Raw genomic sequence first — 25,348 nt, 5'->3', positions numbered from 1 at the left:
AGGAACTACACTTTTTATTTCTAGCAAAATTTCATGATATATTTTACATTTAATCAATCTGGTCCCTAATGTTACAAAGATAACAAACAAGCTTAACTAATTTTACAATTTAGTCATTTTCATAATCTAGCTCAATATCTATCAATTCCAAGCCTAATTCATCAATTTATCAACAATGCAACTTGCTAAAAATTCAATAATTGAACAAAATACATGACCTAATTAAATCATGCTCCCATGATCACAAATCTATAAAAATTACAAGAAAATGGCTTGACTTTATTATCTAATTAAATTTTGCTTTTATACCGTAATTAGTCATTAGCTAACTCAGTTTAATTAATTAATCATGGCTTAATTAACATAAGCTAGTTTTAATCACACTTAGTAGAATTGTCATCATCATCCACTATCTCTTAATTAAAAATTATCTAATAACTATTTTGTCCTTTTGGTTAATTACTATGTAGGTCTTCAAGTCTTTTCTCAATTAAAATCCTATAGTAATTAGAACTTTACAATTTAGTCCTTGAAGTTAATTAACTATTTTATCAATGAAATTACTTGATTGTACTTCAATATATTTTTACATTGACTCCATAAATATTCCTATTTTTTATTTACAGATTTCGTTAAGAAAATGGGGTTTCAAAACCAGATTTTTTGATACCACTAAAAACTTGGCTATTATACTAAATTAAGTAAAAGACATGGTTTATTTAAAAAATACTTTTGCAAGTTATATGATTTTTAAAGGGACAAATATCAAAATTATACATGAAATTTGGTTTAATGTGTAATGTTAGACATGAACTTCTATTTTATACAATTTTATCGATAAAATTTTATTTGATTTAGTTTTCACAAACCACTAACACAATTATCGATATAGCACCATTGTACATTTACATATTGTATACCCAAATAATTATATCTATTTGTTGATGTCACTTTTGAGGGTTAGTTTGAGGTAGTGGCTTACGAGTCTTAGATATTTAAAAAGAGGAAAAAAGGATCAAAAGGATATCAAAATTCGATCACTAAAGCACAATCCACTGTTTAAGTTAGAGAAGGAATAAAGAAAAAAAGAATATGGATTTGAAGGTTCAATGCACCTTACTTGATAATATGCATGTGTATTTATAGGCTTCACATTTTTTGCCCAATGTAACACCTCTAACCTGTCTTTGTTGTCGGATTAAGGTTACAGGATATTAAAATAGTTAACAAGATCGATAATACATTAACACAATCCAAATATTTATTTAAGCATAAAAAATTAATAATTATTCATTATTCATAGTATAAATACTAAAATAAGACTTAAATTGAGCTTACGGAACCCTAAAATTAGTTTAGAAACAAGTATGGACTAATTTGAAACAAAACAGAAAAATATGGTAAAAACTAAAAACAAGGGTCACACAGCTGTATGGCCAAAGCCTAGACCGTGTGGCTCAAAGACATGGTCGTGTGGCCAAACCGTATAACTACTGAAGTCCGTGTAACTTAGGGTTACACGGCCGTGTCGTCAGGCTGTGTAACTCTCTAAGACCGTGTGGACAATCCTGTACCAAAAATCAAATAGGCCACATGGTCGTGTGGGGTGATCGTGTGCGGTACACAACTGTGTGACAGACTGTGCCTTAAGCCACGTGCACCTAAAATAACTCCAAAACCAAGCCATTTCAACTACCATTCCTTAGGTTCCAAGCCATACCATTTCCATCTATTTTTACCCTATTCGAAACACATTGAATCATGCCAAAATATACTAAAAACATTCAACCTAAGTGTCTAACCAATATGCCCTTACTGGCACCACAATTCAAGCATTAAACCATACATATTCATCAATCACATTCACCTTCAAGTACCTAACATTCAAGTCATAACACCTTACCACAATTCAAACTAATCTTTCAAGAAATGAATCAACTTGCTCATTGCACACACATATATATATAGACATAATTAAGTCAAAAGCACCAAATATGTCCACATTCACAAACCTTACATAACAAAGTTTTAAACATTATTATAAGCAATTGAACTTAGAAAATCCTAGTACATTCCATTTATAACCCCAAACCAAAATAATCAAAACTTCTACCGAGTCAATGAACAGATTGTAACATCCCAAAATATGGTTTAGTCGGAACAGTGGTTTCGGGACCACAAATCTGACATTGAAATATTTTTTTTATAATTATTATGAGGTCTAGAATGTGAAAATATGCATGTGCTAAATTTTCATGAAGAAATTCTATAAGTAAGGTGTCCAATTGGAAAATAAAAACCAAATTGAATAAATTGCAAAACTTGGATTCTAGAAGAAATTTGCATGAAATTACTTTATAATATTAATTAAAAGCCCTTAAAGAGCAATTTTCACAATTTTTAAGTTTTTTTGGACAAAAATGGGCATGTATGGATAAAATTTGAAAGAAATGGCTTAAAGGCATTTTGGTCATTTGGCTAATTAATGAAATAAAATGGGAAAATAAGCCAAAAATCAGCCCATTCTCTCCATGTTTCTATTGAAAATTGAGGTTCTCCATAGCTAAGGTTTTCAAGCTTTCCAAGCTCAATAGTAAGTGCTCTCTAGCCCCGTTTTTAATGTTCTTTGTATTTTTGAAATCCCGATAACTTACTCTCTCTATTTCTACTCATATTTTGAGTTAGGGTTTATGTTTGAAAAGTAATCCATGTATGACATGTTTATTCTTTGATGTTTTATGGAGGAATATGAAAGTTGGATGTGTGTTAAACATCTTTTTCTAGGTGATTTTCATGAAAAACCCTTAAAAGGACCTTTTCGCAAAAGGTGTAAAATATGTGGTAGAAATGTGAAATAATGGAAAATTTTGGGCTGCCATAAGAGGAAAGAATATTCGGCTAGGCTTGGGTAATGTAGAAAATTCATGAATTTCATCATACGAGCCTAGAGACTAAATCGTAAATAATGTGAAAGGTTAGGGGCAAAATAGTCATTTTGTCTGAGGGTGAAATTTAGACTTAAAAAGAATAATGTGAGGTATTAATGATTCATTTTTATTGTTATGGACCTCGAGGAACGAATTTAGAAGGTCGATCGAGGAAAGCAAAAAGTTTTGGAATAACCGAAACGTGAAATCGAAACGAGTACTAAGTAAGTTCGAATAACTTTAAGTAAACTATTAATATGCCTAATTGCATGTTTTATGAATGTATGATAATTGGTTATAATCATGGCATGAAAATCCACGAAATGTGTTAATAATAATGATATGATAATAAATGTCCCGATTGAAGTCAAAAGGGAAATTCGATGGATAAACCATGGCTTACATGACTTGAGATCCTGCATGTGTTGCAGAAAAGGATTTAGCCCGAACGAGTAATCCTTTGATCTCAAATATAGAAAGGATCTAGCACGGATAGGTGTTCCTTAAGTGATCAAGCCTCCCGAATAATATATGTGCATTGTAGATTTAGCCCGGACGGGTAATCCGATTAGTGTCTGAATTTAGCCTGGACTAGTAATTCATATCCGAGCTCATTAAGGGTGTTTGTCGCTATAAAAGATTTAGCCTAGATTGCTAATCCCGACATCACCTTATGAGTTTACATTACGGGGATTTAGCCTGGACTGGTAATTCCTCCGTATGATGTGAGGTTCGCGGGAGCGCGTACTTGAGATGATTGCTCTTATGACTTGACGGTAAATGGATAATCATCAAGATTTCTGAGAAACTCTATGGGATTAATATGAGATATAAAAATGAAAATGTTGAATGATGAGCTCATCTAAGACAAATTTACATGGTGTATTGTTATGAGACTAACTTGTTAATTGAGTGTATGTGATAGGGAAAACTAATTCATGCTTACTGGATTCATTGCCTAATATAGATGTATGCTAACTAATCGGTAAGTTTACTTTCCTGTTATTCGAGCTTACCTAGCATGTAAATGCTTACCCCTCTCTTTTCCCTGTCTTACAGAGCTCGTGGACTCGCGAAGATTGGGAGACAGTTGGAGAATCAACACATTATCATCTTGTCTAGCTTCGGTATATAGATACTTTTATTTTGTTCAATGGCATTATAGGGCTTTTGTTATTTTGTTATATGTGTCATTTGATTAGCCAATATGAAGGCTTATAAAAGTATACATGTTCACTTGTATATGGCCATGGGAATTGGTTTATTTTGGTGTAGGTTATGACATACCAAATTGTTCATGTTATGTTCCAATGTTCTTGTGATGATTAAATATGGTGTGTTACAATTAGTCATATATATTATGACCAAGTCGCATGGGGTGGTTAGGACACAATTTGGCAATCAGTTAAGATAACGAGCCAAGCTCAATTAAGTTACAAGTCATAGAAATCCTTAATATAAAGAGGATAACATAGCATGTATGAAAACCGATGAGATGAGGTTTACATGCAATGAGGCGTATTAAGGTCATTTAAGAGTATAATTAGATCACGTCAAGTTTTATTGAAAACTATAAGTGGATATGCATATTAGAGGGTGACCAAAGGCTTGGAAAATAGCCAACAAGGTCCACATGGGTAGACACATGGGCGTGTGTCTAGGCTGTGTGTGACACACGGATCGCCCCATGGGCATGTGGTATGGTCGTGTGTCCCCTACACCTAAAAATTTTAAGTCAGAATGCATTGTAGTAAACACACGAACAGAGAAATGGTCATTGTCCCAATCGTGTGGAGGGCACGGCCTAGCACATGGGCGTGTGTCTTGGCCAAGTGCCCTTAAATGCATGCTGATGTCATAAACAGAATGCTCGAGTTTTTGGACATGGGTGACCACATGAGCATGTCTAGGCCGTGTGAAGGACACGGGCTAGGGATACGGGCGTGTGCTCAGCCGTGTGAAAACCCCTGTAGGTTCGAAATAAGAAATAAATTCAATTAATTCTACATGGAAAGGGGCACGGGTGTGTCCCAAAGCATACGGGCGTGTGCATTGCCTCCACATGGGCGTGTGAGGCTTAACCTAGAAATTTTTCCAAGAACTTTTGCAAGTCCTTGGTTTAGTCCCGGACCATTTTCAATATATGTTTTGGGTCTCATAGGCCCATAATAGGGACACTAAGATGTTGTTTGATTGGGTTCAAATTGGAACAACTTTTATAAGCCGTATTTCCCAAAAATGTTCAAGTACATGCCTGGTAACGCCTCGTACCTGGTCCCGGTCTCGGGTACGGGTAAGGGGTGTTACACAGATAGTGTGAGCTTTGGCTTGAACTTCCAACTGATTGTGACTTTCGATTATCTACAAAGAAAGAATGCAACAGGCGTAAGCAAATCAATGCTTAATAAGTTCGCATAAAACTTAAACATAAACTTATCTAATAGGAATTAACTTTAACAAATCATGCATAATTTCATTAATTAGCTCATAAGCTCACTCATTTCCTATACACACCACAAACCTCACAAGGTTTGTGAATTTATAAATACAACATATAACATAACCATGACATGCTACATTTATAAGAAAATGTATATTGAACTCAATTCATTCATCCAATGTTAATTTAACATAATACTTTTCACTTCAATTGTTCATATCAAATTATCCATTCGCATGACTAATTTCATATAGCCATTTCATATATCCATTTCCATTTACACATTATCACCCAATGAACCAAACGAAATATTGTCGAATACGCGAGAATGATGCTCACACAAGTTGTAATTGTATATGCTCACACAAGTTGTAAAATGGGTCTGCTCACACGAGCTGTAGGTTGGGATGCTAGGATACACAATGCTACTTACACGAGCTGTGGACAATCCTCAACAAATGCAAGACCTCAAACATCAGTAAGACATTCAAAACCAGCACTCGAAACGGTAAATACCCTTAATGGCATGTCATTTGTATCTTAAGTATTCATGAGGTTCATATAGGCCACATTACACATTCAATTCATTTACTTTATTTACTTTAAACCATTACAAGCACACATCCATGTAGTTCTCAGTTTTCATACATAATCTTCAATTTAACTAATACTGCCTTGTAGTTCAATTCACAAAATACCAAATATCAATTAATTTACCTCATTCACAACATGTAAAATAATAAATAAATCATCAAGAACAAAAATTAACTAGTTTAATAAACATACAAACTTACCTATTCAAAAATGATTACAAATACACAGTGGCGTATCTAGGGGCTTAGAAGGGGCCTTGGCCCCTTTTAAAATGGGAAATTGTCCATTTAGGCCCTTTAGAAAATTTTAAATTTTAAATTAGTAAAGGTAAAATTGCACTTTGCCCTCCTAAAATGATAAAAACTTAATTTAATCATTTTAAAATTATAATGATATAAACTATTAAACATTACAATTTAATTTCGGCCCCCTTGATTTTTTTTTGCTTTGGCCCTGCAAATATGATGCTAACGACTATTCCGCCAACTTCGCTTTTCCATGATTTGTGTCCGGTTAATTTTTTTCTTGATATATATAATAGTTTTAACTCAATTAACCATTTAAAATAACTTAAATTAAAATTTTGTATATCAATCATTTTATTAACATTTTACAAATTTACCCTCCAATTTCACCTTTTATGCAATTTAGTTCCTATACCAAAACTTTCAAAACTTACACAATTAACCCAAAAACCATTAAGCTGAATTTATTATATTCCCTCTACAGCCTTTAACAACTGAATTTTTACAATTAAACCATGCAAATTTCAATATTATATCAATTAAATCCTTATATTCAAAACTAATTAAAACTATTTTACAAAATGTTCCTATTTAACCATCAAGCTCATGAATCTATCAATTAAATTCAAAAACACATATAACTCATTCATGGTAAGTCCCTAATATTTTAAAAATTTCTCAATTTTATCATTAGCTAAATTAAGTTGCAACGATCTAAAACACATAAAAATTACTAAAAACGGAAGTCAAACACATACCATGCATGTTAAAAAAAGCTTGGTCAAAAGCTCCCTAAAACATCCATGGTGGTTTTGGTTTTGAAACAAAAGAAACAAGAAAGATGATGGTTTCATCTTTTGTTTTATTATAATTTTGTTTATTTCTCAAATTACAAGTTTATCCTTTAATTTATAATTCAAATTTCATGAAATACATTGCCAAAACTGTCCACTAAATGTCCATATGGTCTAATTACATCTAAAGTCCCTCAATTCAAATTCCTATAGCTATTTAACACATTTAACTATTAGCAATTACCTTTTGTAGCTTTTACAATTTACTCATTTTTACCTAATTAACTATCTAAACGTTAAAATTTCTTAACCAAATTTTTATATGAAACTAATATAGACTTGTAAATATTAAATAAATAATATTTACTAACTCGTTAATCGAAATTGTGGTATCAAAACTACTATTTTTGATACCACTAAAAATGGACTGTTACACCCAATGTTTGGGCAAGTGCTAGATTTAACAACTTTTGTCGGACTCCCCCCACGTAAATTTAGGATTACTATATTCTTTATATACCTCGTATTGGTAAGTTAAGAAGGAATGGGAACTTGTAGAAGATTTAAGAATAGAAGAGGAGAAAGTGCTTGGAGGAAGAACATTTGTGCTTTATGAGGGAAATTCCTTTATTTGGCCTTTAAGGCATTTCGCATGAGGCACATGGATTATTTGCCATTTCTTGCACTAGCTTGCTTACATTTATTTAGGCCTAAGCTTACAAAGTATAAGGTATGATGGGTCTCGACTCCACCATAAATAAATTCCTAAGCCTAAACAGTATATAAATAGCAGTATAGGGAGTAAGGTCAATCCCACAGAAACTAGTATATCTAAAATTGTCGTTCGGTTTAACCAGGTTAGCGCTAGGCAGCTGTAGTGCCCACGATGTGTGATGATCTATGCAAAAATAAAAAGGGGAAATTAAGTATGATTAAAATACAAATAATAGAGATAATTTAAATTAAAAAATAGTAAAAAATAAACAGAATCAAAATTAAATTGAATAAAACAATTTGATGATATTCTAACTTCAGGCTTGATTTTGGTTCCGGTTTTGAACCAATCCTTGATAACATGTTTTCTCCTTTAACCAATAAATCAGTCATAGTGATTGAGGATGCCTTAGACCACCAATCATTCTCTGTGTAAATTAATTGTAGGAACACCCGACAACTAATCATTACCGAACAAACAACCACAAAACACGCGTCCAAGATTTAACTCTTTGATAGCCTTGTGAACTAGAAGGGTGCAACTCGAACCAACAGCTTCAACCATGCAGGGCATTTAAATTCTATTGCTATTTCCCTTGACGGATCCAACCAATCACTTAATTGGAAACGCCAATGTGTTCTTTGGTAGACTGAATACGACAGATGGTTGAATCTGTTCTTTCAACTGTATGCCCATTAACATAGAATCAATGAGCTCTTTTTTACTTGGCGTCAATCCAATTTTATGAGACGATGATGTTATTTATTATTATTATTATTATTATTATTATTATTATGGTTTTATATTTGATATTTATTAATGTTATTTTTATTAAATTGATATTATATTATGAAATAAATTAAAGTAAAGACAAATGTATGGTAATAAAAATATACATGTGTAAAAATTATATTTGTACAATTGTGATATATTTATTTAATTACTTTTATTTAAGTAAATAGATATTTATTATTTATATTTATTAAGTAAAAGATAATTATTAATTAAATAATTACAATATGAGATTTTTAGTTGATAAATAAATTAGATTTATGACAAATGTATGATTGAGATAAAGTCCATGTGTATTAGTTAAAATAAAAACATTTGTAATACAAATATTAGTAATTAAATAGATATTTATTATTTATTATTAAATAAAAGATGTTTATTTGATAATTAATTAAATTATAAGATTTTTATGAGGTAAACAAATTAAATAGAGACAAATGTAAATTATATGATTGTACAATTGTATTAATTATATTTGTTATTAAATAGATTTTTATAAAAACAATTATTAATATAAACTAATATATATATGTTATAAAGGAATAAAGAAACAAAAGAAAAGAAAGGAGAAAGAACAGAAAGCAAAACGGGAAAGGAAAAAAGAAAGGAGAAAAATAAAAGAAAAGGAAAAACTAGGATTTGAAGTTTTAAGCTTTAAAAGGTAAGTCAATCAAGTCTTTTTCTCTTAATTTTGATGTTTTAAAAGCTTTAGAATAAAGTTTTGATGAAATTAAATTGAGGTTTAGAAGTTTTAAGGTTGTTGAACATATTTTATGTTGAACAAAAAGATAACATAGTTCATGTTGAACAAAAAGATGAATTAGGGATTTATTTGATAGAATTATTGATTAGAATTGATAAAGGGATTAAATTGTAAAGTAAGCTATAAGTTTTGTGTTTGAAGGACTAAATTGGAAGAAATTTTAAATTAAGGTTTTATCATGAACATTGGATATTTATGTTGAATATGATAGAAAATTGAGTAGAAATAAAGTATGAATTGAGTTAGAAAAGTAAGTGAACTTTAGTTAGGATCAAATTGGAAATAAGGTAGAAATTGAATAAAAATTCAATTTTTCAATATAAATTAGTGTTGTATTAATAGTATAAATTATCTTAATTTTTCATAGCTAACATCGCACCCGATGCATCTATGAAGAAAGGAAAAGAAAAGGTGGACGAGGAGTAAACTCGAGAAAAATTCACGGTTTGTATTTCTATAATCTGAACTTAATATATAATTGTTGAAATTATTATTTAATATGTAAGTTAAGTGCATTGAGATGATTACCTGAATTGGAGTAAACATTGGTTGGAATTGAAAGGTGAATTTAATTATTAATTGTTTTATTTTGATTAAATGTTATGGTAAATAATTAAGGTAAATATTAGTAATTGTTATTGAATTAAATTGATATGAATATGTTATTATTGTGAAATTTGAATATTTGTTATTGAAACGTAAAGTGAATTGTATTGAATTGAAAATATATGTGATTAATTGAAATGTGTATTGGTTGGAAAATTGAAAGTGAATTGAAAACCCTATTAACAGTATTCGGGCTAAGTCGGATATAGTTGGCATGCCATAGGATTGGAAGTGTTCAGGGACATTTTGACCTTGAGTCGATGAGGCACTATAAGTTTCGTACTGTTACTTCGACTTTAAGTTGATGAGGCACCTTGGGTGTCGTACTATTACTGTTACTTCAGATTATTCCGATGAGGTACTCTGTACCGTACTGTTACTATTACTGTTTACATCGGCTTGGCGGATGAGGCATTATATGCCGTACTGTACTAGTGTGATGCTTGGATCTGTGTATCCGTCAGTGTCCGAGTCATGTTAATAAGGGTAAATAAAAGTACTGAATGACTGACTGTTACTGAATAATTGATCGTTACTGAATAACTGATTGCTACTGAGCAAATGATTGTTACTGAATAACTAATTGCTACTGAATAATTAAATGTTACTAAATGAAACTGATAAATTAAGTGACATTGAAAAATATTGACTATATTGAGCTTGGATTATATGGGTTATTGAATGAAATGTAATAGTTGAATATTATTTACTGAAATTGAATAGTGAACAGAAGTGTAAGTGAGACATATGAATGAAAAATTGTAACACCCAGAAAATTTCTACAGTAAGATATTATCCTTAATATAATAAAATAAGGAAATAAAATGACAAGAAGAGGAAAATTGAGTTATGTCACTGGGAAGTATATTATGACATATTGATTCAAGAAAGGACTAAATTGTAAAAGTGAGAAAAGTTTTGTGGCCCAAGAGTAAATACTTAAAATTTGAGGGATTAAAGTGTAAATATGAAAAGTTTAAGGACTAATAGTACAAATATTTTAAGGGTGGAATGATCTAGAAACCAAGGAAAATTGATGAATAAGGACCAAGTTGAATAGGTGAAGAATTATGAGGGACTAAATTGCAATTTTACCAAATTAAGTGATGACTCAAGAATGAAATTTTAAAAGATCACAAAGAGCAAAATGGTCAATTGAAAGAGAGAGAAATCTAGAAAGTAATGATGATGTTGGTGATATTTTATAGTTATTTAATTAGATAATTATTATTTATTTAATATTTTAATAAGATATTTTATTATTTTATTTAGTCTATATATATGTGTGTGTGTGTGTGTGTGGAAAAAAACCAACACACACACACCATCCATTATCTTTCCCATGCAAACTAACGTGAGAAGAAGAGAGAAAGAAAGAAAGTTTTACTTTCTTTACAATTTGGTCCTTTCACCAAAAATTTACCATTTTCACTTAGAAATCAAAAGAATTTCCATAGCCATCAAGAGAGAAAGATCACAAGGAGACTATGGAGAGCTAGAATATTAAGTTAGATTCAAGAAATAGATGCTGGAGGAGAGAGAAAATCAAGTTAAAGATTGAAATCAATGGAACAAGGTAAGAACATCAAGATTTCAATACATTTTTAAGATTAATATTATTGAAAAAGCGTGGAATTGATGTTAATGTAGAGTTTTCTTATATATGGTCTTATGTTCTTGATATGTTAGTGAAGAGAAAATAAGAGAAAGTAATGGGAAATAGTGTAGAGAAAGAAAATAAGGGTGTTATAAACATGGTAAATAAACATCTTGCACTAAAATAGTTTTGGACAGCAGCAGTAGGTTAATTTTGAAAAATCACCATAAATTGTGAAAATCTAATTAGAGGATGAAAAAATATAGAATTAAATCTTATTGAGTCTAGTTTCTTATAGAAGAAACGGTGTAAGCAATGAGATCTTGAATTGTGAGATATAATAAATTTAGTGAGACAAGTTCAGAATGATTTCGGGTTCCCCTGTTCTGACTTTGGAAAATCATAAAAAATTGGATAAAAACAATTAGGTTCTTAAAGTTATATATTTAAAATCCTGAATGAGTATATTTTCAATATAAACAAACGATAACATCATCTGAATTTTGTACAATAAGGTAATTAATTTTTAGTAAGGGTTGGAACTGTCAGACAGCAGAGCAAGGGTGAATTTAAAGAATAAACTGTACTTATTGATTGAATCAAAAATTCTGAAAATTTTATGGTAATAATATATGTAAGTCTAGTTTTATATAAAATTAGCGGATCTTAATTTTGAGTTCTACAGCTCAAGATATAAATAATTTAGTGACTATGACGCAAATGGATAGTTTTGAATTTACATATAAGTAAATAGTGAAATTATTGATAATGTTACTTATAGCATGTTATATAAATAAAGAATGTGGAATGGAGAGGACGAGGAGGAAAATATGTATGAATATTCAGCTAGTATGGTTAATTTGCATGTTTTAGGCTCAGGGACTAAATTGAATAAAAGTAAAATTTTATGCGCAATTTTGTAAAAATGTTAGAAATGACCAATTTGCATGAAATGGATTATTTTATTATTTGAAACTACAAAATTGAATGAAATTATTAATTTAGTTCAAGATTGGGAAAAAAACATGTTTTAAGGATTAAATTGAAAAGTGTTGAAATTATGGAAAATTCTGATATTTTATAGAATTCATGGGTTGTTATCAGTTTGTATGAGAATAACGGCTGGAAATAAGGATTAAATTACAAGAATTTTATTTTTTTGAGCCTAAGGATGAAATCGTCATTAATTAAAAGTTTAGGGGTAAAATGGTAATTTTGTTTAGAGCATTAATTGAATGTATTAGAACATGAAATAAATGAAAATGACGATCAAATTTATTTATAAAGATATGGATGACTCGAATACGAGAATTGAACATGGAAAAGAAAAGATATCGGATTAATGAAATTATAAACATGAACAAACAACGAGGTAAGTTAGTGTAACTTGAATTGTATATTTTAAATGCATGAAATATCAATATAATGAATTACCTGATTTATGTTTATGAAGAAATGGCAAGAGAATGATATTTATCATGACATGTAAATATGTGATTATCTTTGATACGTTAATACAAGAAAATTAAGTATATTGAGACGAGTAATAAATTCAAGTAAAACACGTTGAGAAAAAAAATAGGTACGTTTAAGGGACAATATGTTTGATTTTAATTGGTTCCAAATATGAACGTTAAATAAAATAAAATATCTGATAAATAAATCGATAACTCCGGTAATGCTCCTTAACTCTATTTCGGTGACGGATGCGGGTTAGGGGCGTTACAAAAATATTATTGTTTTAAATGATTTGTGAATTTATTTTGGAAAGCTAATCGGGTTAATAGATGATAAAGATTGAATGAGTTATAAAGAATTTATCCATGAAATGAATAATTGAATATTTATGATCATTATATGATTTTAAGTGTATGTTATGTTATTAAGTGTTTAGATTATAGAAATACCACTGAGTCATACTCAGTATACAGTTTGTTTCCATGCGCATGATAAGTTTAAGTCAGATCGTTGAATCAGCATCCCAAGCTGGTCTCAAACTGTAAGTGGAGAAATATGTTCATTATTGGTAATGTCATGTACCTAGGATGTCAAAAGTGGTCATTTTGGAAAGTTATTATAAATGTTGTTATAAATGATAATGGTTGAGTACAAAGCTTAATTAAGTTTGGTATAAAGATGCAAATTTGGGAATAATTATAAATAGGTTTGATTAGTAAATTATCGCTAGGTTTTGTTGATAAAAATTGTGGTACAAATGAAGGTACATTGGTTAGACACTTAAGATGGTCGATTTAATATGTTTTAGATGTGTTTGATCGTAATTTGAGTAAGTTAAAAGATTAGAAATTATGTTGTTTGTGGTTTATGATTTGCAAGGTTGGTAAACTTCAATCATTGTAAGACTTATTTTGAGTCCACAAAGCCTAGCACACGGGCGTGTGTCTTGGTCGTGTGAAACTAATTTGTTCATAAGTAATAAGTCAGAGAGTTACACGGGTAGAGGACACGGACGTGTGGGTACTGTTCGATAGGAAAAATTTTGAATTTTTTAGAAAAATTCGTAGTGATTTTAAATTAGTCCCGAATTGATTTTACTATTCATATTGGACTTTGAGGGCCAATTAAAGGGAAGATACATTAAATTTAAGATAAGTGTAAACAATTATATTAATTAATGTCCGTAATTGAATTGTATTGACTGGTAATGCCCCGTAATCCTGTTTTGGGTATAGATAAGGGTTGGGGGGTGTTACACTCAACTTTGATCTCAATAACAGAACAATTACTCAACTTTCAAAAAATAACAAATTAGTTACTAACGTTATCGAAAAGTGATAAATCAGTCACCCACTAATGTTTTCAGTTACAGGCCTAACGGAACAAATGATGTGACCAGTTAACTAGCTGACATGGCCAATTAACTTGCCACGGTGGAAACCCAATTTAAGAACCAAACAAAATAGTAAAAGAAGAAGAAGAGAAGAAATAGAGATGTCGGAACAAGAAAAACCATTAGAGATCCAAACTTTTCTTTCCTCACTATTTATTCATGGCAGAGGAGGACGACGGCCAGAAGTGGTCACACCACCAATTCCCATTAATTTTCTTCATTCTTTGCCGACCTATCCAATTTTATTTTATTTTTCTTCTTGTTTCTAATATTTAGTAATAAGGATAATTTTTCCTTATCGATTTGTAAATTTCGATTATGTCTTTTCTAGGGCTGGAATTTTTTGGATTTGGATTTCAGTTTGATTAGAAATCAATTTTCTAAAATAAAATTTTATGGTTAGTTGATTTCTAGGTTTCATTTATTTAAAAGATTGTTTGACCTGTAGATTTGTTAACCTTTTGGATCGAATTTGTTGGGAATTGATGTTTCGTCTGTGGATCAGCCTTAATTTTATAGATTTCCATAGCGATTTCTAAATCTAGGGTTAGGTTTTGTTGGGAATTGGGGCTTTTTTTTTTCATTTAATTGACTTTGGAAAAGTTTATTTGCATATGATATTGCAATCTTAATCCCTTTATTGTTTACTAATTAACACATAATTTCCAGAGTGGACAGAAGTTGGTGGTGGCAGAGGAGTACGATGGCCAAAAGTGGTCAGAGATTTCTTTTTTTCTATTTTTTTTCTTCTTTTTCTTCTATTGCCCACACTAGAATCACGGTTGACATCCCCATTTCTTCTTCTTCTTTTACTTATGCCCAACGAGGGTTCTTAAATGGGGCTATTTAAATAACAACAAACCCTCCAACTGGCCAATTAAATGACAATAAAGAGTCGGTTAAAGGCCAGGTCACTTTTCCGTTACGTCTGTAACGGAAAATGGTTAGTAGGACTGATTTGTTATTTTTTGAAAGTTGAGTGACTGAATTGAAAGTTGAGTGACTATTTTGACATTGAGATCAAAGTTAAGTATTGAAATCAAAGTTGAGTGACTATTGGTGTACTTTACCTTAAAGTAAATAAACCCTAAAGAAAAGTAAAGGGTTGGCTCTGCATACGCCCCCTGTACATTTCACATATGTTTAATGTAATAACAATTTAAATTAGTAAAACATAAAATAAAAAGATAAGTCTTAATAGAAATAATAAAATAATTTTAAAAATTTTGATTTGTGCCTCAACTCGAGTTCTCATGTCAAATTTTTCTTGCAATTTGATATCTATTTATTTTTTGACACATTGGATAATAATTGTATCTATATAAAAAAAATGGTCAATTAAGTATCAAATTAGATAAAACTCATATCTAAAGTTAATTAAAATAAATAATAAAAATAAAGGTATTAACACTATTCAATATAAAAATAAATTAATGTTTTTTTTAAATTTGTAAAATTGTTTAAAAATTAAAGTTTTATATGTACATTTAAATCACAATTAAAATTTTGTATACATAATTGCATAATATTAAAATTTATGTATCAAATTAGACATTAAATAAAAATTGATATGTAATATGAAATTTATAACTATCTAAAAAGATGGAAATTAATATATATTTTTTAATAAATAGAAAGGTTAAAGGTTTTGATGGATCCAACTAAACTTGATATCAACCAGAAATTCAAATCAATGGAACTGCTTTGTGGTTAGCCGTGGATTTGGTTGACAAAGGAATTAATAAAACTAAGATAACTATAAAAAATATAAAAATATATATATATAGTACTAGATTTGAATTAATATATATATAAATAAATCCATGTGGAACATTATTCAAACTTAGATATTTATTTAATGGAAAGGGTGATTTGGAAGTAAAGCAAAATTTAGTGGCAATGTACAACGTGCAAATCTGATTTTAGGTAGTGTTGAAAAAATTATTTAATAATTAAATTTAGATATAATTGTTTATAATTATATAAGGAGAGTATGATTGGGTAATTATTGTAATCGATGAGTCTTATCGAATTGGTTGAAATTGAAGCATCTTGATTATACTTTTTAATTCTTAGGAGGAGGATGAGAATTGGAATATTTATACGAGTAATTACACTCAAATTTAATTTTAAAATTTTATTTTTATACAAGTTCTAAAAATCATATTATAAATACAAACTGTATGAGTATTTTGGATGGTTATGACCAAAATTTTCTTCTATTACAATTTACAAATCCTAAAAATTATATTATAAAAATAATATGTATTTTATAAAATTATAACAAAAAAATTATTATAAAAAAATTTATATGTTATAAAAGTGTTATAATATATTTATTTATGGAAAAGTTATGAGTAAGAAGTATGGACATAATTTATTTATATGTCCATGCTATATATTATAAAAATAATAAATTTTTTTATTATAACTTATTTATAAAAATAAGTTTCTAAAGTTATGACAAAAGCTTATATTTTTTATAAGAAATGTTATGAAATTTTGAACAATTTGACAAAAACATTCAAGGATTTAAATTGTGGTTGAGAAGACATTTGTTGTTTTGAAAAAAATATTTCTCATATTAACAATATCACCTTAGTATAACATAAAAAAATTAGATCGTTGTATATTTCATAATTTCAATTATAGATGGAATCGAGTTAATCCATACTTTGAAGAATATATAAAAAAAAGAGATCTTAATAATCTAAACGATGTAAATTCAAATTAAAAAAAATCAACAGATGATAATAAAGAGTATATGTTAAATATAAAAGAAGGAATAACTCAAAAAATCAACTAAAACTTTGATAAATAATATTAAAGACGGACTAGTTTAGAAATAAAACATTTATTTCTCTTCCTTATTTAGTTTTGCTATTTATATTTCCAACGAAAAGAAATAAAAGTTTAACCAACATATTTACTTAGATAATAATGAATCAAAATGTCTGCTCAAGCTCCATAAATGTCCACAACAAATTTATATAAATCTTCTCTATCCATCCAAATTATTACTCAAATAAATACCCCAAAGGGTATATTATATTTTATCATTATTGTCCTATCAAATTCCAAAAATAAAAAAAATAAAAAAAAATTTATCGATGTTCATTAAAAAAGGAATATGTTGATGTTTTGGTATTTAGCTAATAAATTTTAGGGGCCTTACGAGAAATTTAAATAAAAAATATAATTTAAAAAATATCAGAATTCAAATTTCAGGACAGGTTCCATTTAAATCAATAACGATAAAACTAATATTTGTTAAAAATTGCTAAATTACGGTTTTAATCATTTTACTATGTTAAAATTTGAAATATAATTTTTAATTTTAATTTAATATGATACCCATTCCTATTTTTCTAGTGTCATTAGTAGATTAAAATTGGTAACATTAATAGATATTCAAGGGTGAAATAAGAAAAAAATTTTAGGGGTTGGAATTAAATTGTATATTTTTATGAGAGTTAGAATGCATTTTATTATTTTAATAACTTGAATATTTATAATTTTTAAAATATTAAATCAAAGTTTTATTATTTTGAGGGTCAAAGTGTAATTTTAACTTTTATTAGATTAAGATTTTGTAAAATATAAATGCCAAACGTGAAATTTTATATTTTAGGAAGGGGCCGAGTGCCTTGCTAGCTTCCCTGGCGGTTGGCACCACCCTGAAAATATTGTTATTAAAATGATAAATTCGATTACATATTCAAAGCCACTTAAAAGTTCAGCCGAACCATTTTTTTCACCTATCACCGTTCACTACTCAATGATGTTTAATAAAAAATAAGTTTACATATTAATAAAATACATTCGTTTTTTTAAAGGACTTAAGTTTTGGTCACTCAACTTTAAAAAGTTACAATATGATCATTAAACTATTTGAAAGTTTTGACAATCAATACGATTAATTAGTACTCACCAACAAGTAGAAGAACATAACTTATATCTAAGTCAATTTGACAATTAGTGTCAGAGATTGAAAGAAAGCTGTTTGGGTTTTCATGTGCAAATTCATGATGTTCAATGTTATTTCATGAGAAAAAATAAAAACTGTAGATGAGAATGAGAATGAGAGCTTTCGACTGGTACAAGCAGTGTGGATAGAGAAGGCCAAACATAAACAATTTTAACAACTCAGTGACTTATATGAAATATTTTTGAAATTAAGTGACTAAAATATAAACTTACTAATAATTTAAAGAAAAGTTTAAATTGAAAAATTACGTGGAGCTAACACTTTACCCTAATTAATAATATTATAAAATAGAAAATCAAATCATACTAAATTAATATAAATAAATTAAATATCAAAATTTAACCAAATAAAAAAAGGGTAAATTATGATAGAGGTCACTTAACTATAGTTTTTTTGTCATCCGACTATAAAAAGTTATAAAATAATCACCTAATTATTAGTAAATTTCTTTTTTCACACCTAACTATTCAATTTATCTTTTTTGATCATCAATTGGTTAATGTAAAAATGGAAATACTAAAAAATTCAAGATAGTTGAGTGACTTGAAAGAAATTTATTAATAGTTGAATGGCTACTTTATAACTTTTCATAACAGAGTAAACAAAAAAGAGAAAAACCATTGTTGAGTGACTTCTAATGTAGCTAACCCAAAACAAGGACTAAAACCATAATTATACCTAAAATCCGATCGATTGGGATAATTCAGGAAATTAAATACATAATTAAAAGAAAAAGAGACATCATTTGAGGTTGTGTGGACTTGTACATCAAAGAAAGGAGAATTCAGTCATTACACAAAAAAGAATGGATTCTCTGGCCATTGAAGGACTTGTACATATATAAAAGAAAGGGTCGCCATTGAAGAAGAGCATACATGCTTGCCACCAATACCAAGCCTTTGTATGATGCACGCGTCATAGGTAAGGCCAAGTCCCCCCCCCTCCCACAACAAGTCCCTCTCACGCGGTTGTTGGGATTCCTCTCTCTATCGACACAAATAAAAAACACCCAAAGCTTCCACTTTCTTTCTCTGCTTTCCTTTGTCTCTGTTTTCTTTCATTTTCTTCTTGTTTTTATTTTCCCATTTAGAGCTTCACATTATCTAAACTTTGCAGTTTGACTGATCCACCAAACAACCCAAAGTTAAGGAGAGCTGTTTTTTTTCAGCTTCCTGTCTTCTTTTAGGACTTCAGAAATGACTATGACTTGTTGAATTGTTAGTCCTATAAAACAAAAAGGAATATTTTTGCTTACTTGAGTGAAGAAGCATTAGTTTATCTCTGATGGGAAACTGTTTATTTTCTTCTACTAGAGTGGATTCCAGCCAAAGCCCCCATGCAACTTCAGGTAACCATTTATTTCCTGTAAAAGGGTATTTGTTGTTTTGGTGGGTTATTGTTTTCTGAAGATTATTTTTGTCTTTTTAGCTCTAAAGGCTTAACTTTTTATGTTGGTTTTGACTTTCTTTTTTTGGGTATATTCCTTTAGTGTTAATTTGTTTTTGTCCTTGTGAAAGCTTATCGCTAATGATTACATTCATTTTATCATTTCTGTTATTGTTGTCCATGGGTTTTTAGTTCTGTTTCAAGGAATAGAGAGCTGCTCAAAGCTAGATTCTTGAGACTGTTCTTCAATTTCTTGAGTTGAGTGTGAGGATTTGTGTCGGTGAATAGATGTAGTTCACTTGAAAATGGTGCTCTTTCTTTTTTCATTTTCACTGAAGTTTAATGAGTTTCGACGTGCAAACTAAAAGGAAGTGTAAGATTGACTTGCTAAGTTTTTGTTTGTAATGTTTAGAGTAGTCATGTGGACATGAATATGCAGGGTTCTAGTGGGTAGAAAATACACTGCAAATTTATGTTTTAAAGGAAATGCAAAAAGAACAGTAGGTGCTTGCTTGGAGTGCTATGAGCTATGCAGTCTGTGGTTTTTTTACCTTAACCATTGTTACAGGATTTTAAAATACGGATGTATGTGTCAAACCTTGTTTGGTTAACTAGGTCAATTGTGACTTCACCATCACCATGTATTGAGGATATCATCTACCATAAACTAGATGTAAAAGAAGTTTGCTTCTAAAATGCATGCTCCATAAATGGAAATATGTGTGTTTTTGTGACGCTAGATAAGTTTAGTTTTGAGTTTGTTTTGCATTTGATATATGATGTTCTCTATTTGAAAACGGGAGCTGAGGAACTTGTTTTTCTCTTTCCAGCTTCAGGAGGCTCAAGAGTTTCCAGCAAAACCAGTCGGTCTTCAGCTCCTTCGAGCTTAACCATCCCATCTTTCAGTGATACGAGTAGTATGGGATGTCTTCCAACACCAAGGACTGAAGGAGAAATATTGTCATCCCCCAATTTGAAGCCGTTCTCATTCAGCGAGTTGAAGAATGCCACCAGAAACTTTCGTCCTGACAGTCTTCTAGGTGAAGGTGGTTTTGGTTATGTTTTTAAAGGATGGATTGATGAAAACACATTAGCTGCTACAAAGCCTGGATCAGGAATGGTTGTTGCTGTCAAGAAGCTTAAACCTGAAGGTTTTCAAGGCCACAAAGAGTGGTTGGTGAGTTTCATTTCTGTAATATTTTTTTTACTCTATCCCTTCTACTTTACTTCTGTCTGCGCACATGCCCTGTTTGCTGATAGTCAGTTGATTTCAGACTGAAGTTGATTATCTCGGCCAACTTCATCATCCAAATCTGGTTAAGTTGATTGGATATTGCTCTGAGGGAGAGAACCGACTTTTGGTCTATGAGTTCATGCCTAAAGGAAGCTTAGAGAATCATCTGTTTAGAAGTAAGTATCACATCCTACGAATATTTTCACGAGTCATCTATTTAAAAGTATTGCGTCCATGAATTATGAGGAAGGTTTTTGAAATCTAATTCCGTTCTATTACGTGTTTGTCATGACTATAATTATTGGTCAGTCCTAAGGAGGTTTCCCATGCAGTTTTGATTCTTAAACAACTGAACAATAAAACATGTAGATATTGTTGAATTACAAGTATTGTGCTTGATGCTACGTCTTGTTTTACAGGAGGGCCACAACCGCTTTCTTGGGTGGTGAGGCTTAAGGTCGCCATAGGTGCTGCTAGAGGGCTTTCCTTTCTTCATGATTTAAAATCCCAAGTCATATATCGTGATTTTAAAGCTTCTAATATATTGCTAGATGGGGTATGCTGAGTAAAAAGCTAATAATTCTGTGCCTTTCAGTATCATGTTTATGGTTGTCCATGTTATAGATTAATGTCTCTGATGGTAATAATTCAATGGATGCAGGAGTTCAATGCAAAACTTTCTGATTTTGGGTTGGCCAAGGCAGGGCCTACTGGTGATAGGACTCATGTCTCAACTCAGGTCATGGGTACTCACGGCTATGCAGCACCTGAATATGTTGCTACCGGTATGAGGTTTTTTGAAACCCCATAATGCTGCTTGCAATTTCTGAAGATTGCTCATAAGTTCTTAGTATCTTAGTTTACTATCAGAGATATTTGTTGCTGAAATAAAAAATTAAATCTTAATCTGGTTGCTGTGAAGGTATCTAAAGTGCAATTGTCTGTTTAGTCATTGGTCCAAAACTAGGATACTTATGTAAAGCAACTATTTTCTTTGTTCTTTCATATGCAAACTGCTTGCATGAAAAAAAGTAGGCACTCAGATAAATTATCTTTCCATGAGATGATTCCTAATGAAGCTTGCATATTATATCTTGTCAGAAGTTACATGTAATGAAGCTTCCATTGTTGAACAGGTCGTTTGACAGCTAAGAGTGATGTATACAGCTTTGGGGTTGTGCTGCTTGAACTGTTGTCTGGACGACGGGCTGTTGATAAAACAAAAGTTGGTATCGAACAGAATCTAGTAGACTGGGCGAAACCCTATTTGGGTGACAAAAGAAAATTATTTCGAATAATGGACACTAAGTTGGGGGGCCAGTACCCACAGAAAAGCGCTTATACAGCTGCTACCCTTGCTTTACAATGTTTAAGTACTGAAGCCAAACTCAGGCCTAAAATGTCTGAAGTTTTGGCAGCATTGGAGCAACTTGAAGCCCCAAAAACCGCATCCAAACACACTCAAGTAGATCAGCAATCAATTCCACTTCCTGTTCAGAAATCTCCGATAAGACAACACCATTCGCCCATGCATCTAACACCCAGTGCATCCCCATTACCCTCTCACAAGCAATCCCTACGCGCATATTGATTCCGTCTGTAAATTTCCTATGCGTGTGTATATCCTTTTTGTTGCTTATGAAATGTAACTTTTGACCTCTTTTTTTTATGCAATTTTGCATTTCATATAACCAATTAGCACCACCCTTGCTTCGTGAGGATTACTGTTTCTCGTTGTTGTATACAGCTGCTTTCTTTGGTGTATTAGTACCTTACTGTCAGTCATGCATATTAATATTAACCTTTTACATGCTAAGAATTTTTTATTATTGTGTGTATGAATTCTGACACAACCAAGCATTTATCCATGTGTTTATGAATTATGGGGTTGATGCACATAATGTTAGTTCTTATTATCTTGCATACAATATCATGAGTTAGGATAATCTTCGTGAAATAAACTAATCATAATTCAGTGTGACCAACAGCAACTTACAAAAAGTTGAGATATTAACTCTTTAATGTATGTGTACACCTTCTATGGTATTTGAATGGAACAAGTGTGTTCAAATTGCTGAGTACCATATCTTGTTGCAGTTGCTCTAGACTTGCTAGTACTTCCCCCATTGTGGGTCGATCCTTAGGGTCCGATCTAAGGCATTGGCCGACGATTGAAGCAAACTTGTGTGCTTCTTCGATATTGATGTTCCTTGCTATTTTCTTGTCGATGATGTTATGCAGTTCCAAGTGATTGCTTAGATGTGGTTTAGCCCATATAGCAAGATCGCTTTTGGTACCGTCGGTACATCTCCTGATTGCAACACAGGCAGAAAATATTTCTAGTAGTACTACTCCAAAACTGTATACATCAGCTTTTACAGTTAAATGCCCTGAAAAATTGTTCATAAAATTGAGCTAATGCTGAAGGGTGCCAAACCTATACACCAAAGTTCCTCTGGCTTCAGAATGTTAAGCTGAAACATTTACCTGTTGTAAAGTATTCGGGAGCGAAGTATCCTCTGGTTCCAAGGATCCTTGTACTGACATGTGATTGGTCTTCTAAAGGTCCATGCCTAGCCAGTCCAAAGTATGATAGTTTCGGATTGAAATCCTGCAATGTGACCCTCAGCTGTTTCTTATTTACTAAAATGAGTACTTTGTGCAGACTGCAGTGAGGATCCATGTAAACATTTCGAGGGTAAATGTTAGTTAGTGTATGTGTAATCGGATGCATATAAAAATAAGCATCATGGGAGAAAAACTGACAGCATCAAGGAGAACATAAGAGGATTTGAGGTCCCGATGAATGACTGGCCTCGTGCAGTTGTGAAGGTAAGCTATTGCCCTTGCTACTCCAATAGCTATTTTGATTCTCCTATTCCAGTTTAGCTCTGTATTATTCTCTGTATGCCATGATTATATCAGCCATTTTTCTTCGGTCACAGTAAGTAAAGGACTGAGCACTACCTCTCAAGAGATGGGCATCCAAGCTTCCGTTGCACATGTACTCATAGACCACAATCCTATGATGTCTCTCACAGCAATATCCCATAAGCTTCACAACATTTGGATGATTTGATTTGTTTAGAAATCTCAATTCATTCTGAAATCAACAAAAAAACATAATTCTTTCAGATACCGTGAAAGGGAGAAAGAGAGGATGATTTAATCAGAACCCCAACCTGCCATTGTTCGTCGCTTTGTATCCCTCTTCTACCAAGCACCTTGATAGCGATTGCCTTGCCAGTGTCTGGCTTTGCTGCTCTCATACTGTCTGGATTTATATACCCAATATACATTCTTCCAAAACCCCCTTCACCGATTATGTTCTCCTTACTGAATTTACGGGTGGCGGCCCTCAAGACACTGTAACAAAAGCCGTGGATGTTCCGGGCAGGAACCCATCCAACTTTTTTCACCTTTGAAACTGGCCAATCTCTTGGAGTTGTTGGCGAACCATGTTTTTTATTCTTCTTACCGTTGTCTAAAACAGAAACATAATACTTGAGCATTATCTTATAAACAAAAACTCCATTTAGTATTTGCAGTATTGGAGACTTTAGAGTAGTTTTTATACCTCTACGTGAATGTGAAGAAACATGCCTGCTGCTTCTGTGTTGGCGCGTTGCACTTGCACTTGCACTTGCACCATATTTTTCATCTTTACCAGGGTTTGCTGGATCATGAATGAAAAACAGCACAATCGGATTATTCATGGCTAAAACAAAAAACTATTTCTGATCAACTATAGCAGTGACTTACATTTCGAAGATTTTGAAGGATGAAACGAAGTTTTCTGTTGAACCGCCGCTGATATAGAGATTGCCCTGGAACGAGAACTTCGAACGGCATCAACCCCTTGAAAACAAAACATATTATTTCGTATGCAGAGAGATTCATGTCCAAACAACAAAACTTCAGACAGAAATGAGAGACAAACCAGTAGGATGACGAGCAGGTTCAAGCGGTTGTTGGTTGGCGTCTCTAGATTTCTTCGTTAGACAATTTCCCATGATCACCTAACTGATGAAGGTGAACTTAGAAGAAGCCTTGGGTTGAAGAAATTTAAGGCATTGAGCTCATGAATCAAACTACCAAAGGTTCTGAAAAACATTGAAAATAGTAGAGACTTGGTAATATAAGCTTAGGACCCTAGTTAAAGCTGGTTTGCTGAAACATACTATGCAGCATTGCATTGCTTAGTAATAGATAAGTTTCAAATGATTTAATATATATTTAAGACAATAAAACAAATTTAACGGTAATTTCGAAGTTAAGCAAAATGGGGGGATCATGCCTATCATGTTAGAAAAATAAAAACAAAGTTACTTGTGGTAACTTGTATTGCATTAACCATTTATCTCAAGCTTGTTCGCGTAACTCCATACTACACAAACACAACCAAGCCTTTCTCCT

The 25,348-nt window shown here is 31.3% G+C and overlaps 2 protein-coding genes across 3 annotated transcripts; one reads left to right on the top strand and one right to left on the bottom strand.

The window, feature by feature from the left end:
• The first annotated feature begins 19,082 nt into the window (after nt 1–19,082).
• On the top strand, nt 19,083–22,758 carry LOC107940020 (probable serine/threonine-protein kinase PBL3). 2 transcript variants are annotated; one of them, XM_016873427.2, is made up of 6 exons: nt 19,083–19,660; nt 20,529–20,875; nt 20,973–21,108; nt 21,352–21,488; nt 21,594–21,717; nt 22,069–22,758. In XM_016873427.2, exons 1-6 carry the CDS (start codon nt 19,597–19,599, stop codon nt 22,521–22,523), a joined length of 1,263 nt encoding a protein of 420 aa, XP_016728916.1. In that variant the 5' UTR covers nt 19,083–19,596; the 3' UTR covers nt 22,524–22,758. The 2 variants fall into 2 exon arrangements, with proteins under 2 accessions (XP_016728916.1, XP_040940967.1); XM_041085033.1 differs by lacking the exon at nt 19,083–19,660 and adding an exon at nt 19,787–20,071.
• A 184-nt stretch (nt 22,759–22,942) lies between these two features.
• Nucleotides 22,943–24,945, bottom strand: LOC107940021 (probable serine/threonine-protein kinase PBL11). Its single transcript, XM_016873428.1, has 8 exons — nt 24,873–24,945; nt 24,695–24,790; nt 24,510–24,608; nt 24,115–24,416; nt 23,900–24,035; nt 23,699–23,835; nt 23,420–23,543; nt 22,943–23,322 (listed from the first exon to the last, which is right to left on the bottom strand). The coding sequence occupies exons 1-8, from the start codon at nt 24,943–24,945 to the stop codon at nt 22,943–22,945; spliced, it is 1,347 nt and encodes a 448-aa protein (XP_016728917.1).
• Between the last annotated feature and the right edge of the window lie 403 nt (nt 24,946–25,348).

Source organism: Gossypium hirsutum, chromosome A13 (genome assembly GCF_007990345.1).
Source record: "Gossypium hirsutum isolate 1008001.06 chromosome A13, Gossypium_hirsutum_v2.1, whole genome shotgun sequence".
NCBI lineage: Eukaryota > Viridiplantae > Streptophyta > Magnoliopsida > Malvales > Malvaceae > Gossypium > Gossypium hirsutum.
This window is presented reverse-complemented; position numbering and strand designations above follow the sequence as displayed.